At 40.5% G+C, this 17,246-nt stretch overlaps 1 protein-coding gene across 1 annotated transcript; it reads left to right on the forward strand.

Moving 5' to 3' along the window:
* The first annotated feature begins 13,710 nt into the window (after positions 1 to 13,710).
* Positions 13,711 to 14,361, forward strand: LOC124917514 (protein DEK-like). Its single transcript, XM_047457925.1, has one exon. The coding sequence runs from the start codon at positions 13,711 to 13,713 to the stop codon at positions 14,359 to 14,361; it is 651 nt and encodes a 216-aa protein (XP_047313881.1).
* The last annotated feature ends 2,885 nt before the right edge of the window (positions 14,362 to 17,246 follow it).

Genomic DNA, 17,246 nt, shown 5'->3' on the forward strand with positions numbered 1-17,246 from the left:
GGACCGAGGATTCTCGGTCCCAAGTTAAGAACCTCTGTACTTTTCCTTGGTCCAAGAGGACCGATTGTTCTTGAATTGATCAAGAATTGCCGATCATGTATCTTTAAATGCAGATCATTAAATCATGATCTGTATGTTGCAATCAACTCTTATGTCTGAAGAAATAAATATCAACTACCATGTGTCTGAAGAAATAGACATTACAGTGTCATCGGGAAAGTCGTGTTCAAAAGAAGGCTTAATCGTGATAGGTTGACATGCTAGGAAGTCTGCAATAATGCTTCATTTAATAGACTTCTGAACCGTATATGTGATAATGTATTCAAAAATCATCATCATCATCCATTTAGAGAGTTTAGGCAAAAGCAGCGTTCATTGAAATAGAAAGTGGATTGGATCTAGTCGGGATACCAATTTGATAGGGTGAGCTTGCATATAATGTCTCACTCTTTTGGTGACCCAAGCAAGTGCCCAACATATTTTCTCGGGTGTCGAATAATTCAATTCGTACCCAGTCAATCTATTGTTGAGGTACTAGACGACAATTTCGAATTTGTTCTCATTTTCTCAAGCCAACAGACTGCCTTTAACCGAATCTATCATAGTGAGATAGAGAAATAAAGGAACACCGGGCCTTGGAGGCATAAAGACCGGTATAGTATTTTATTTTTTCAAAATCTTGCTAACAAGTTTCATTCTATTAGAATTTCTGATCCTTTTTCAGGAGCTTGAAAAGAAGATCATATGTGAGAGTTAGTTTGCTAATGAAACGACTGATAAACTGGATTTTGCCGAAGAAGCCTCAAACTTCTCTCTCATTTTGAGGCGGAGGCATAGCCGTAATGGCCTCGAATTTAGAGGGATCAATTTCTATTCCACGTTGGGTAATTAGAAATCCTAGCATCTTACTGACGTTAACTCCAAAGCACACTTATTTGGATTTAGTCGATATTTTTGAATTCTTTTTAAGAATTTATCTAAGTTAGGAATATTACCCTAACAATCTTTAGACTTCACGATCATGCCGTCAATATAAACTTCCACCTATTTATGAATCATGTCGTGTAAAATCATTGTTACTGCTCGTTGATAGGTAGTTCCGGTGTCTTTTAGATCGAAGGGCATGACTTTAATACAAAATGTGTCTACCTTTGTGATAAATGTGGTCTTCTCTTGTCTTCTTCAGCGACTAGGATTTGGTTATATCATGAGAATCCATCTATAAAAGACAAAAGTTGATTGTTAGTAGCATGATCGACCAGAATGTCGATGTGAGGCAAATGAAAGCTATCCTTAGGGTTAGCTTTGTTTAGATCTCAGTAGTCTACACACACGCGCATCCTTCCATCCCTTTTTCAAGACGGAAACCACATTGGCTATCCATGTGCGGTGCGGTAGTCCACCGCTTCGAGGAATTTTGCTTCCAACTATTTCTGGACTTCTTCTTTATTCTTGGTAACATCCTCAGTTTCATCTGTCTCAACTTTTTTTTGACGGGTTTATCCTTCAGATAAGGAGGATCTGATGTTGAACAATAATAGGATCCACTCTGGGCATATCCTTGTAATACCAAACGAACACGTCTTTGTAGGTCTTCGTCAATTCTATCATCTCATGACTTTCGTCATCACTTAGGCTTTGTCCAATCAAAACGATTTGAGGATTGTCCTACCTATTGAGGTTTACTTTGATCGTCGTTTCAGCTAGGGAAACAATTTCTTCTTCGTGTTCCAAGAAGTTTTTCAATTCGAAATTAAATTCAGATTGGAATGAAACATCATCATCATCTGACATATATTTAAAACTGCACTCTAGCATTTTATTGGACGCTTTATTACAAAAAGACGAAGACATCCCATCATGATTGTCTTTATAGACTTCTTTATTTATTACAACATCAGATACTATTTCACAGTCCAAAAGGGGTGTGATATTGTTAACAACACTCAAGTTGATTATAAGAGTTTTATCAGCCGCTGGTAGGTTTGTGAAGTTTATCTTACAAGAGCTTTCATCAACATCCAACTCTTCTTCCGTTAGAGAAAAATCTCTGAATAGCTTTTCCAGAGTTTCGTACCGATAAGTAGTCATTTTCCTAATCATATTAATGGATGAATTAATATTAAAAGAAAAATCTAAAAAGATTTCGAAACCTAGAGAACGGGTTTGTAAGACTTGGTTGAAGAATAACTCAGAGAAATCAAAACACAGTGTGGTTTTCCCTTCTCGCACAAACTGTCTATTTAGGTTTGGAAGAATATGTATATTATTTATATATTTTACCTTTTCTAGATCCTTCATACCATGTCGACATATAACCGATACCGAAGTTATCTAAGTTGTAATAAGACCAAGGAAAAGAAGTCATGTCCATAGCATTCGGCCCTAGACCCATTCCTTGGAAATATCCATTTTCTTCTTGAGATGCATGGAGATGACATTGTATGGAGTAAAGTCAGGAGTGGAATACGAGTTTTGACATTACCTAAATATATGACAGATATTTAACCCACTTAACTCAATCTCTAGGTTAGTGGAATGAGTTAAACCGACTATGACTATGACGTATTTCTTACCTTCTATGGTGACGAGCTTTCCATTAGCCATGAAACATATATTCTGATGCAAGGTAGAGGTAAAAGCCTTAGCCTGATGCAACAAAGATCATCTCAAGATTAGGTTATAAGATGGTCACATATTAATTACGCATAATTCAACCTCAAAAGGTGTATCAGCTTGTAAATCATTGTTCGAAAGCTACACATAATCTCTCAGCAAGAATTATCAAAGCCCCGGACGCACAAGTCTGAGGGAAGAACTTAATTAGCAGAAATGTCAATCTCTTGGAGAGTCTTCCATGGACATTGTCAGCCATGGCGAGAGTGCTGAACCATTATGGATTAAAGACATAGGAATGACTTTGTCATCCATGTTTACAGAAAAGTCTTTAACATGGGTTTCGTTAGGAGAAGGTATGTCTTTGTCCTCAAATCCTATGATGTTGATCTTTGGAGTTGCTGAAATGATTCCAACAAACTCTTCAAGAGTCGTGTTGGATGGAATACTAGCCTGACTTAGTTCATTCAGAACAGCTTGCCGGTGTTCGATAGAATATATCAAGATATCCTAGATGGAAATTTTGGCATTGGTCTTCTTAAGTTGAGTAAGAAGACTATCACCAGGGTATAAAGCTCTTGGCTCGTTTTCGCTTCTTGGATCATTAGATGGTCTAAGAAGATTAACCGCATGGGTTGTTTTCATAAAAAACTAGGTTGGAAGTCGGCTTCACTCCAGGTTGCTGAGACTTCTTGAACACATCTTCTTGGAGAATTAGTGCTAGGATTATCGGAAATCCACCAATTACGAGCTATGAGCGGTGGTGGTGGGATTTTCGATTCTCCTTTTTGGGCCATGGGTTGACCATATTAACTTCTAGAGGGTTAATAGGTTCGTCCTCAGAAATCAGGTTTACCTGATGATCGGGCAATGGATTTCTCGCAATTTCAGGTTTAGGAATGATCTTTTGATCAATCAAGTCTTGACAACAAAGATAACTTAAGCTTTCCATGCATGTCACTAAACCCAATAGTAGAGTCACATTCACAATTCACTTTTTCATATCTAGGATCCACGATAGTATGCCCCTATGATAGAAAAAATAAGTAGAGTTAATTTTTAGAACCGGCCAGAAAAACTAAACAACTATTAACTTCTATGTGCAGGAATAGATCGAATTGCACAAACCGGCTGGAGCCTCATAAACCAGCTGAAGAACACCTCAATGAAATCCAGTTCCAAGTGATCAAGTTAAGATCAGAGAAACCGGTTTCAAACTTTCTCAGAGAGACCGGCTAGCAAAGACAAGTCTACATTCCAGCCGGACTATACTGTGTAAGAAACAAACGGAAACTGCAATCTGCAAAGATGACGTAATATGACGAAATAGACGTGTCTCGAAGAGATAAAAGAAGATAAGATCCGATCAGAAGCATGCGAGGAAAACAATGATGATTTACAGATCCGACTTCGACAGCCGGAAGGTGCATGCCTGACACGTGTCCGAATCTACAAACCGGCAACGTCATCTTTACTTGAGGAGTGTCTGCATGCTTGCCAAGTGTTGAGGAAGGTTAAACGTGCAAGCAACCTCCTTGCACCGGCGTGACGCTGGATTAACCAATCCCACGGTGAGAAAAGAAAGTGACCGTTGGGATCATCCTTACTATAAAAGGAAGACGAAGTGACCTCATTAATGGCGACACAAGTTACAAAAATCTTAGAAAGATAAAGAAATCTTACGCGCGACTCAAAACCGTTGTGTCATTAACCGGAAGCTTTGTTTGTGTTTGTGTTGTGTTGTGTATTACATCAAGAGTGAATTGGTGTAACCGGCGAGTAGCGAGTTAGGCTCGACCGGCATTATAAGTGTTGTAACTTTGAAAGTTAGTGGAGATCCTTCTCATAATCTGAGAAGAAGGGGTGTGACGTAGGAGGGTTTGCTCCGAACATCCATAAAAAATCTTGTCTCGTGTTACTTCCTTTATTTACTACTTACTCACTTAACCTAACCACAAACCAAAACAATCTTACTCCTCAGATCAAAACCGGCCCACTCATATTTCTAAAACCGACTTCTCCTAAACATCATCGAAGTCGCATACGTTGCTTCAGACTGAAACAGACATTTCCGCCCTTGAACCCGGTTCAAGAGTCTGTGACAGTTTGCGAAATGCTGAGAACGGTTATAGTGTCTAACCGGACTATCACCAAAGTGTTGTGTGTGTTGTAAGCGGCCACCCTTCCTAAAAGCGGAATCACCCCGGTCCTCCAAGGGCGTCCCCGATCATAACAAGTGGTATCAGAGCGAGGTTCTTAGCACTCAAGCAACCGAAGAAGATGGGAAGCATGACCCACATCGACAAGCCGCCAATGCTAAACAGTGAAGCGTTTAGCAGTTGGAAGAAACAGATGTATCTACATCTGATCACTCTAGATGATGAGATGAGCTGAGTTCTAAAAGAAGGGCCAATCAAGATGAACAAAGAGTTAGACGAATGGACAACTGAAGATCGAAGACGAAGTAACCTGGACAACCATTGCATGAGGCACATCTATAAGGCTATAGACGATAATACCTTGAACAAAATATCAACCTGCGATAATGCAAAGGAAGCCTGGGAAACGATCATTCAGATCCATGAAGGAAATAAAAGAACAAAGGAGAACAAAATCTTGGTGGCTACACAAAAATATGAAAACATCAGGATGAAACCGGGGGAAAATATGAAGGAATTCAGTAACCGGTTCACTAGTGTGGTCAACGAGTTTCAGACACTCGGAAAGAAATACGACAACCGAGAAGTAATTATTAAAGTCTTAAGATCACTGCCGAGCACATGGGATATCAAGACCATGGTGATGAGGGAATCAAGCAACCTCGGGCATATGAAGTTGCATGACGTGTTTGAGGATCTAAAAGCATACGAGTTCGAGATCAAGTCTTGGATCGAAGATGAAGCATCCACATCAACCGCAACTAGAGCTTTGGTTACATCGGTGGAACCGGCGGTCCAAGTATCAACCGTTCCGGCTCTAGTCAAAAACGATGATCAGATCAGTGAAGATGTGATGGCGATGCTAGCTCAGAAATTTGGGAGATTAATGAAGAAGAACCAACCTCCATCTAACAACAACTTTAGTTATAATTATGTAGATAAATCAAATAAAAGATGTTATAACTGTGACGGTTTTGGACATTTCAGGTCAGAATGCAGAAAACCAAGGAGAGACGATAGAAAACCGGAAGGTAACTATCAATGCAACAACTATCAAGGCAACCAGTATTAGGGTAACAACTACCAAGGGAACAACTACTGGAGAAATGACAACCAACAGAACGACTACCGGAGAAACGATGACCAACATCCTGTTAAAGGGAAGGAAATTCAGAAAGCACTCATTGCATCCGACGGTGGAAGCGAATGGGCGTACTCCGACAACGAAGATAATGAAGAAAGGGTAACCTGTTTCATGGCGAACGACGAAGAGGTATTTGATTTCTTTTCTGATGAGTTCTCTAAGGAAGATTTGATTTCTGCACTCAACAAAATGTTCGCTGAGTTCAGAAACATATCTACATACATACCGACTCCGGTAGAACCTAAAACCGTAGAGTCAAGCAGTATCGCTGTTAAGACATGTGAAACCGCAATGTATGAACCGGATGAACTATCCTTAGATAATGAGGAGACAATTCAACCGGTAACTGAAACCGATGAACGAGCACTGTATGTTACGGCTGCGTGGGAGAGATCTCGTCAAGCCGTAAAACAGATGTGTAATTATAAAAGACATCCTAAATGTAGATTTGGTATCGGCTACGAACAAAACAAACAAAATGAATCAAAACAACCTAACGGGATGAAACTCACGAAAGACAATCTTCCATTCATAAGATTTGTCGAGAGTTCAACAACCGAAAATGAGGAAAAACATGATCTAAAACCGGAAGAAGAACTAAAATATGTAAGTCCGACTGAATCATAAAACTGCCTTCATCCTGAGAGAAGGAAAGCCAACTGGAAACAATATAAAACAAGCAGATCTCGGACTCAAAAACATTCATCACCACAACATAAGGCATTCTTGAGCAAAGATCAAGAAGTTAGGCCAAACATTATAAGAACAGATACCGGGAAAGTGATCCGACTTATCCAAGTCTGGATCCCAAAGGGACTAATCAACCATGGACCCAACTGAATGTGGGTACCAAAAAGGTGTAAATAATTTTCTTTTGCAGATTAGGAGAAGCAACCGACTAAAGAACTCGGAATGGTATCTGGACAGCGGGTGTTCAAGACACATGACCGGCAACGATGAACTACTAACCGACATCAAGTATGAAACTGGAGCAGTCATAACATTCGGTGACAACTCGAAAGGTAAAACCGTGGGCAAGGGTAAAATTGTTCATGGTAACCTATCCATAAACAATGTACTACCGGTAGAACAATTGCATTTTAACCTGTTAAGTATAAGTCAAATGTGCGATGTAGGTTATAAAGTTGAATTTCATAAAAACGCATGTTTAGTTAAGAATCAGCAAAATGATATCCTTTTAACCAGTAACCGAATGGGAAATATTTACAAAGTTAACTGGTTAACCGATTTTGAAAAACCTGTATGCATGATAGCTGGAACCGATCCAAACTGGCTTTGGCATAAACGGCTAAACCATTTGAACTACAAAACAATTAACTTTATATGTTCTAAAGAACTAGTTCACGGTTTTCCAAATGTTAAATTTTCAAAAGATAAAGTATGTGCTGCATGTCAAATGGGTAAACAGATAAAGTCATCTTTCAAAAGTAAAGGAAATTATCAATCTGAACGATGTTTAGAACTTTTGCATATGGATCTGTTTGGTCCGATTAAAGTAACCAGACTAGGAGGCATGCATTACACTATGGTAGTCATTGATGACTATTCTAAGTTTACTTGGGTAACATTTCTAGCCTCTAAAAATCAAGCAACTCCAAACCTGATCAAATTGATTTTAAGAATATAAAATGAGAAATCTATTCGAGTAAACAAAATCAGAAATGATAGAGGAACTGAGTTTATAAATAGCAGATTAACTACTTTTCTTGATGATTCCGGTATTAGACACGAGTTGTCTAGTGCCAGAACTCCTCAACAAAATGGCCTGTCTGAGAGAAGAAACCGAACTCTCAAGGAAGCCGCAAGGTCAATGATAGCTGATTCGGGTATTGCTCAAAAGTTTTGGGCTGAAGCTATCAATACCGCATGCTATACACAAAACCGATCTTTAGTAACTAAACGTTTTTCCAAAACTCCTTTTGAAATATACTATGATCGAATTCCAAACATACGGTATTTTCGAATTTTCGGTAGCAAATGTTTTGTTCACAACAACGGCAAGAATTACTTGACCGCTTTTGATGCTAAATCCGATGAGGGAATAATGTTGGGATATTCAGCTGTAAGTAAAGCCTATATGATATATAATACTAGGACTTTAACAGTTGAAGAAACAACCCACGTTGTTTTTGATGAATCGGTTGAACGAAACACTGCATTACCCTTCAACCTTCACAACAGAATGGAAAATTTCAATATTTATTCTGATGATGAAGATGAGGTTCCGGTTTTTAGACGATTTGTCAATGACCAAGTGGTTGATGCTGAACCTCAGCCTGTTCAAGCTGCGCTACCGCAGAAAGTTGACTCTTCAGTTTCGACTGAAGAAATCGGTCGGTCTGACTCCGTTCAACCTACCGATTAGTCTAACCTTGATCAGCCAACCGAAAGCTTGATAGACACGTCTCGGATAAACCTCAGAAGGAATAAAAATCTTCCTCTTGAACTAGTAATAGATAACATATCCTCACCCGTCCGAACTAGGCAACAAAATTTGGAACACTATGAAAACTCAGCTTTCAAATCACAAATTGAGCCGAAAAAGGTGGATGAAGCATTTTCAGATCCCGATTGGATTCTAGCAATGCAAGAGGAATTAAACAAGTTTGAGAGAAATAAAGTCTGATACCTAGTCCCTAGACTAAAAAATAAACCGGTTATAGGAACACGATGGGTATTCAGAAATAAACTCAATGAAGACGATTTAGTTATGAGGAACAAGGCCCTGTTAGTGGTTCAAGGTTACAAACAGGAAGAAGGTGTTGATTTTGAAGAATCATTTGCTCCTGTAGCTAGACTTGAGGCCATTAGGATATTTTTGGCATGTGCAGCTTTCAAAAATTTCAAAGTTTTTCAAATGGATGTTAAAAGTGCTTTTCTAAACGGTAAGGTAAATGAGGAGGTATATGTTAATCAACCTCCAGGTTTCAAAAATCCAGAACACGAAAACCATGTTTACCGGCTGAACAAAGCCCTTTACGGTTTGAAACAGGCTCCAAGAGCCTGGTACGACACGTTAACACAATTCTTATTTGATCACAAATTCACAATAGGTTCAGTTGACAAAACACTTTTCAAATTTGAGAGAAAGGAACACATATTACTTGTTCAAATTTATGTCGATGATATTATCTTCGGATCAACCGATCCAAAATTATGTGATAAATTCTCAAAAATGATAACTGACAAATTTCAAATGAGTATGATGGGAGAACTGAGTTTCTTCCTAGGACTGCAGGTTAAGCAGATTGAAGCCGGAACATTTATAAGTCAACCAACGTACACAGCCGAACTATTGAAGAAGTTTGGAATGGATACATGCGCGGAAGCGGCTACACCAATGAGTCCTTCTGTAAAGTTGGACAAAGATGAGGATGGTCAAGCCGTTGACATCACAACATATCGAGAAATGATTGGATCCCTACTTTACTTAACAGCCAGCCGACCGGACATCTTGTTTGCGGTTGGAGTATGCGGGAGATTCCAAGCAAATCCAAAGCAATCACATTACACCGCGACTAAAAGAATATTAAAATATCTGAAGGGAACTCAAGAAGTGGGACTTTGGTATCCAAAAGACTCATGTTTCAACCTCATAAGCTACTCAGACGCGGATTACGCAGGATGCAAGATCGATAGAAATAGTACAAGTGGAACCTGCCAGTTCCTAGGTGACCGAGGAGCAGCAAGAAATAGACCTCAGTTGCAACATCAACCGCAGAAGCAGAGTATATAGCAGCCGAAAGCTACTGTGCACAACTCCTCTGGATCCAACAACAACTAAGGGACTTTGGCGTAGTAGCCAAGGAATCACCAATATTCTGTGACAACACCAGCGTGATAGCAATTACATACGATCCGGTGTTGCACTCAAGAACAAAGCACATTGATATAAGACACCATTTCATCCGGGAGCATGTTTAGGAGAAACACATCCGGTTGGAATACGTCTCGACTGAGAAACAAGTAGTAGACATCTTCACCAAACCGCTACAGGAAGCTAAGTTTTCTCACTTCAGAAATATTCTAGGAATCACTGATGTTAAGCAATTTATATCATGATCATGCATACTGCTTACATACATAATAATAAGAAACCGGGATATGGGTTCAGGGAGAAGCTCTCGCTTCTCAAACCATATTCAAATAGGCCATTAAAAATTCAAGGATGCTAACCAGGAGGAAGTCTCCGGTTATGTCTGATCACTTCATGATGTCAAAATCACGTGTATACTTACTACAAGGTGGAACTGACTTGGTGGAAGTGGATATACTTAATCCAAAGTTGAACAAATGTTGATGTGACTCAACATTTCTTCACAATAGGAATAAAATATCCAACTAAAACCGGTCATGGAAAACGATTAGTACAAATACACTATGGTTTCGATGGATTGAACTTTTCCGGTTAACTTGGGATAGCCAACCGCGTTTTCATGCACACCTTGAGAAATGAAGCCTGTAATAAATAAACAGTCTACCACAATCGAGATGACGACATGTGTCCATCATCAAGAGAGGGAGACTCACATCTTGTCAATAGATTTTTGTCATCATGAATATCTTAGTAATAATTACCTTTGCATTGGAAATAAACGTTATACACTTCAACAAGTTAAAGCCTATTAACTAATTGATGACATCATTGAGCATGCTTAACCTATTGATCTAGCCGAACCCCTAGCTATTTAAACCACCCTCAAATCCTCACAAATCTTCACAAAATTCACTATTCACAAAAACTGTCTTGAGCTTAAAACTATCTCAAGAACATGAACTCCATCTCACTAGCAAAGAATATTCTATTGGTTGACTTCAACTCGATCTACCAATACGAAGATCACGATGTCAAGGAAATGTTCTTAGCCGTTGAAAGAAGCGGGCTAAGAGGATTTCTAGAAAACAGATTCATCCTCGACTACCTAGTAGTCGATGAGTTCTTCCAGACTGCAAAGGAGGTGCATCGAGACATAATCGTTGCACGAGTTTACGGTCAATCCTTTCTATTCAGCGAGACGGATTTCGCTGAATACTGCGGTTTGCCCACTAAAGGGATAACCGATTTAACCTACTCTCCGGTGACCATTGAAGAAATGTGTCATCGGTTCTCCAACTCTAACATCCCGGTTAGACCATGGGGTGCTAAAAGTCAACTCTCTCACAAGTACCAGCTTCTTTGTGAGATTCTGGGAAAGTCTGTTCTGGGCAGAGAGAAAGGCTATTACTACACTCAAAGGATTTTCGAGATGATGATCTCTGTTACGGTTGGGACACCGATAAATTGGTCCTGGATCATCTTCAGCAACCTGAAGAAGATGATTCTTTCAAACAAAACCAATTATGCTCCCCAGCTAAGCGGTTTTTGTGCTAGTCTGGATATCCACTCCGGACCCTTCGTCACTCTTTATCCGAAGCATGTGCTCACTAAGGAGAGAGTCCAAGAGCTGATCGACCGGTGGGAAGTAGCTAAGGCAAAGAGGAATCAAGCGGCCGAGTCATCAAATGTTTAAATCATCCCTCCTCTTTTTATCCTTTCCCAAACCGGTAATTTTGCTGTACTATCGGTTTGGTAACTTGAATTAATGAAGATCATTTCTTTCCATTTCAGTCAAAAATCAAAAAGTAAATGACCAACATTAAATGCGCCGTATCAAACCAAATCAAATCACTCTTGGAAACAGAAATATTCGCCTTCAAGAAGCATGCCTGATCCGATTTGACTAGACACACCCTTATCCTCTTGAAAATTGACAAAACATTTATGACCAGACATAAACGGTCTGATTTTTCAAAATATTCTCATTTAATGCACCCAACCGCTCAAGCTATAAAAAGGGCTCAATCTTTCATCTTCAAACACGCTTCCATTACTCTTCTCTCTCTAAAGCTTGAAAGCTCAAGGAACTCCTTTCGATTCTCATTCCCACTCTTCTCCAAAATGACTGCTGAACTAAGAAACTCAATCGTAGTCAACTTCGAAGATATAAAAGATGGCCGGTTTCACGATACCATCTTCCAACCGATCATAGAATCGGGGCTTCAAGTCTTTCTTGAAGGCTCAAACACCATCCTCGTAGAAGAGGTGTGTGAGTTCTTCAACAATGGACACATTCTTGATGATGGTAGTATAAGGACCATCATTGACGGAAAATTTCTTCGGCTTACCGAAGAGAATTTTGCTGCCTTCTTCAACCTTCCAACCGAAGGATTTTCTGACTTCCCTACGCCATTCTTTCCGGCTAAGGAAGACTTCGGCTATATCTTCTCCTCTTCCATCGAACCGGTCGACGACCACGGGAAGAAAGAAAAACTCGCTCCTCACTACCAAGTGTTTCATGATTTGGTTCAGCGGTCTATCATGGGCTGAATGCCAAACCAAAACTATAACCGGGAGGCTTTCGACATCATGATAGCCATCATCCGTAAATCGTCCATCAACTGGTCCTCCTACCTCTTCAACAACTTGAAGCAGCTCATAACCGCTCCAAGAGGAAGGATCGGTTTCGCTCCACAAATCTCTCGATTTTTGGAGAATCATCGCCGTAACCTCGGGTCCGGTGTTCCTGTCGGACCGGCCAATACTCTGACTCTATCCATGCTAGATAGATGGATATCGAGGATTGAGGAACGGACACCCGACAACACCGTGACCAAGTGGCTTGTTAGAATGCTAGAAGGGGATTGGATCGTTCTAGATTAAATTGTCTGTTTTTCTTTCCGGTTTTTGGTCATTTTGTTGTACGACCGAAAACCGCTCCACTACTCTTTGTTTCGGACTTATTTATAAAATTGTCTAAATTTTAAATTCTCCGGTTATTCACAATATCTTTCTTTCCGGTTTTTGACTTGAATAAGCATAAGATTTCATGTTAAACGAACCTTCCGGTTAACAAAGCTTCCGGTAAATCAAAATCTCAAACAAAACCTGAAAAGTTTGGAAAACTTACCGCCCACGGTTTTACCGCACAAAATTACCGCCCATTGTTTTCGCCGCATTTACCGCCGAAAGTTACTGCAGTAACTTTTGGAGGGAAAGTTGGCGCCAAAAACATAACCAAGTGACGGTTTATCTTCCAACCGTTCAAAACCGCCTCCTATATAAGTTCAGACTAGTTCATTTTCTACACAAGCTTTCTCTCTCTAAAATCTCAAAATCTTAAAAAGCTCTCTAACTTCTGTTCATCGCTGTTCTTCATCTCTTTCATTCACAAGATCAACATGGCTCTCGGTAAAGCACCATTTCAATTCATGTTGCAGGTCAATTTCAACGACATCGACGAACACGCCGCGGAGGAGAACAAGGCCGTGCTGCAATCGCTGAGGGATGCGGGATTGGAAACGTTTCTGTCTGGTCCGTTCGTCGTGCACCCGACGGAAGTTATGGAGTTTCTTGCGACGACGACTTTAACGAAGAGGACGGTCTCCGCCACCGTCAGCGGCAAAACTATTAACATCACGGAGGAGCTATTCTCTGAAGCACTTGGTTTGCCGAATACCGGGCTGGACTTCAAGACAAGCCTAACAGATGCAGAATCGAACGTTGTCCGGTTGGTGATATCGGCTGACGACCAGGATCTGGTGACTCACTCAAGCCGGAAGAACAAACTCAAGCCGGAGTTCAAATGGCTGATGAACATAATATCTCGCTCACTTCAGGGTAGAGGAGGTAATTTCGATAACATGACCAAACTCAAGTTGAAAATGATGATGGCGATTGTTCGCAGTGACAAGATAGATTGGGGAACTGTTATCTTCGAATAGTTCTGTGAAATGATAGTAAAGAAGGATGACCGGGTTCAGGCCTTCGCGATGCAAATTGTCAAAATTCTTAAGTTCCTTAATGTGGAACTTGGTGAAGGTGAACCGTTCCCATCCTCTAACATTCTTAACTCCGAGCTAATGAGCAAGAAGACTGTCAAAGTGGCTAAGCCGAAATCCTCCAGAACGAAGTCCTCAAAAGGAACAGGCTCATCCGCACCGGCTGAAGAAAATTCGAAACAAGAAGATCCCAAGGGGAAGGCGGTTCAAGACGAGGCCTCCCATAAGAAAAAGGGAAGGAAGAAGTCATCAGCAAAGAAGAGCTCCAACAAGCCGGCTGATTCCGAGAAAACTCTTTCCTCGGATCATTCGCCAAAAAGAACCGGAGACGTCTTTCAGCCCATTCCCATCAACACAGTTCATCCCATTCCAGTCGACTCTCCACCATCCAGGCAAGCCGAACCCTCGGGGAGACAAGAAACCGAGTCAACATCGAAGGAGGAAGCAGAGGTTAGTAATCACTCTGAAAACTCCAAGTCTCCTAACAAGAACCTCGACGAGATAATGGCCGACGTAGGTTTAAAGACCTCAGAGGTCATTGTGGACATAGTGAAAAGGCAGCTCTACATGAACCCCCACCGGCTCAACCCTCGCACTCTATGAAGACAAGGAATAAGAACAAGCGAAAAGCGGTTACAGAGGTAATGAAGTTGGCAGAACGAAACAGTCGAAGAGAGACACAACCGGTCGGTCTAAACGAAGAACCTCTTGACGAAGAGGAAGAAGAGGACTTCGAAATACTCACCCGGCGTAAGAAGAAAGCAATCGAAATTTCAACCGCAACTCCAAGTTCCAGACCGATCGTTGCTCAAACGCCTCGCCTACCAAAACCAGCCTGTGGCGGTTTTAGATTCGGCAAACGAACTCCCGGCATCTCAAGTGTATGGGCCGGTTGGCAATTCGACGCTGAACGACGAGACAGGGAATGGAAGGCAAGGGAAGAGGAAGAAAGGAGGCGGAAAGAAAAAGAAAATGAAAAGGGGGGACCATCCAAACCTTAGTTTCTTTTCTTCCTTAAGAACAATTTATATATGCTTTGTTTGGTTTCAGAACTCAGTAGTTTTTATCATACTTTGAAGTAATTAATTTTCTTAATATTCCTTTGAAAAATCAAAACATGTTTTGAAATTTTTCCTTAGACAGAAAAACATCAAAAGAGAGAAATTTTTAAAACACATTTTTAAAACCGGCCATACATTACAAGTTTTGAATATTTATTCTAAATAATCAAAAAGGGAGAAATTGATAGAAAAATTAAGTAAGTTAATTTTTGGAACCGGCCATACATTACAAGTTTTGAATATTTATTCTAAATAATCAAAAAGGGAGAAATTGATAGAAAAATTAAGTAAGTTAATTTTCAAACCGTCCATACATTACAATTTTTGAATATTTATTCTAAATAGTCAAAAAGGGAGAAATTGATAGAAAAATTAAGTAGAGTTAATTTTTAGAACCGGCCAAAAAAACTAAACAACTATTAACTTCTATGTGCAAGAACATATCGAATTGCACAAACCGGCTGGAGCCTCATAAATCGGTTGAAGAACACCTCAAAGAAATCCAGTTCCAAGTGATCAAGTTAAGATCAGAGGAACCGGTTTCAAACTTTCTCAGAGAGACCGGCTAGCAAAGACAAGTCTACATTCCAGTCGGACTATACTGTGTAAGAAACAACCGGAAACTACAATCTGCAAAGATGACGTAATATGACGAAATAGACGTGTCTCTAAGAGATAAAAGAAGATAAGATCCGATCAGAAGCATGCGAGGAAAACAATGATGATTTACTGATCCGACTTCGACAGCCGGAAGGTGCATGCTTGACACGTGTCCGAATCTGCAAACCGGCAACGTCATCTTTAACTGAGGAGTGTCTGCATGTTTGCCAAGTGTTGAGGAAGGTGAAACGTGCAAGCAACCTCCCTACACCGGCGTGACGTTGGATTAACCAATCCCACAGTGAGAGAAGAAAGTGACCGTTGGGATCATCCTTACTATAAAAGGAAGACGATGCGACCTCATTAATGGCGACACAAGTTACAAAAATCTGAGAGAGATAAAAAATCTTACGCGCGACTAAAAACCGCTGTGTCATTAACCGGAAGCTTTGTTTGTGTTTGTGTTGTGTTGTGTATTACATCAAGAGTGAATTGGTGTAACCGGCGAGTAGCGAGTAGCGAGTTAGGCTCGACCGGCATTATAAGTGTTGTAACTTTGAAAGTTAGTGGAGATCCTTCTCATAATCTGAGAAGAAGGGGTGTGACGTAGGAGGGTTTGCTCCGAACATCCATAAAAAATCTTGTCTCGTGTTACTTCCTTTATTTACTGCTTACTCACTTAACCTAACCACAAACCAAAACAATCTTACTCCTCAGATCAAAACCGGCCCACTCATATTTCTAAAACCGACTCCTCCTAAACATCATCGAAGTCGCATACGTTGCTTCAGACTGAAACAGACATTTCCTCCCTTGAACCCGGTTCAAGAGTCTGTGACAGTTTGCGAAGTGCTGAGAACGGTTATAGTCTCTAACCGGACTATCACCAAAGTGTTGTGTGTGTTGTAAGCGGCCACCCTTCCTAAAACCGGAATCACCCCGGTCCTCCAAGGGCGTCCCCGATCCTAACACCCTGTTTATTTAAAGTAGTTGAATCTGAGGATCATTTTTTATCAAGGGAAAGGTTGGCAGCTCCTGTATTGACAGATGAGTTACTAGTTTTAGGATTCTGCTTGGTGGAAATTTCAACAGCTGATTGGGCCAACAAAATAATGGGAGCATCTTGGGCATGATTTGATTGTTTGGGCTTGTGACTTAGGTCCACGATCTATGAATATAAAAAGTATTCTCCCACTTGACGATAACTAGTTTAGTTGCTCGAATCTGAACCATCATGAATCTCCATATGCATACTGATATTCGTCCGGGTATCATCTGTAGGGGAATGAACTATCTAGATTTTTGGTCAAGACTAGTGGCCACGAGCGAGTTACACAGAAGGAGCTTTCTCCAAAACGGACAGGCAATTTTTAGTAGAGTGACCTTTCATTTGATGATACACACATCACGCCTCTTCAAACTTTCTAAGGAACTCTTGTTCCTCTCGAGGAGTTAAGGGTTTGATCAAATTCCTATGTTGAAGCAGGGTAAGGGCTTGACTCAGGTCATACCCAAATCGTCAAAAATCCTGAGAGGTTTTGGGACCCTCGTTATTGGCGGTTTAGATGTCGCCAGGACATTTGTTTTAGCCAAAACTAGTTTGCTTGTACTGAGCTTAGGAGAGACTAGAGCTTTCCATGTAGCTTGGACTTGGTGGATTTCGGCTTTGTCCTTCCTTTAAGGTCGAGGAGGAACAAGATATGCCTTCACGGTTTTGCACTCTTTTCTTTCCTAATCAAAGGCTTCGTCAAGGTTATTACCCATTTTGAGGATCTTCTTCATGTTTTGGAAAGTTTTGACGGTAAATCCAACAGAATATCGTCCGTT

The sequence above is a fragment of the Impatiens glandulifera genome, unplaced genomic scaffold (assembly GCF_907164915.1).
Source record: "Impatiens glandulifera unplaced genomic scaffold, dImpGla2.1, whole genome shotgun sequence".
NCBI lineage: Eukaryota > Viridiplantae > Streptophyta > Magnoliopsida > Ericales > Balsaminaceae > Impatiens > Impatiens glandulifera.

Excerpts from the sequence above, each read along its gene's own strand:
- LOC124917514 (XM_047457925.1), top strand. The coding sequence starts at position 13,711 with ATGATAGTAAAGAAGGATGACCGGGTTCAGGCCTTCGCGATGCAAATT.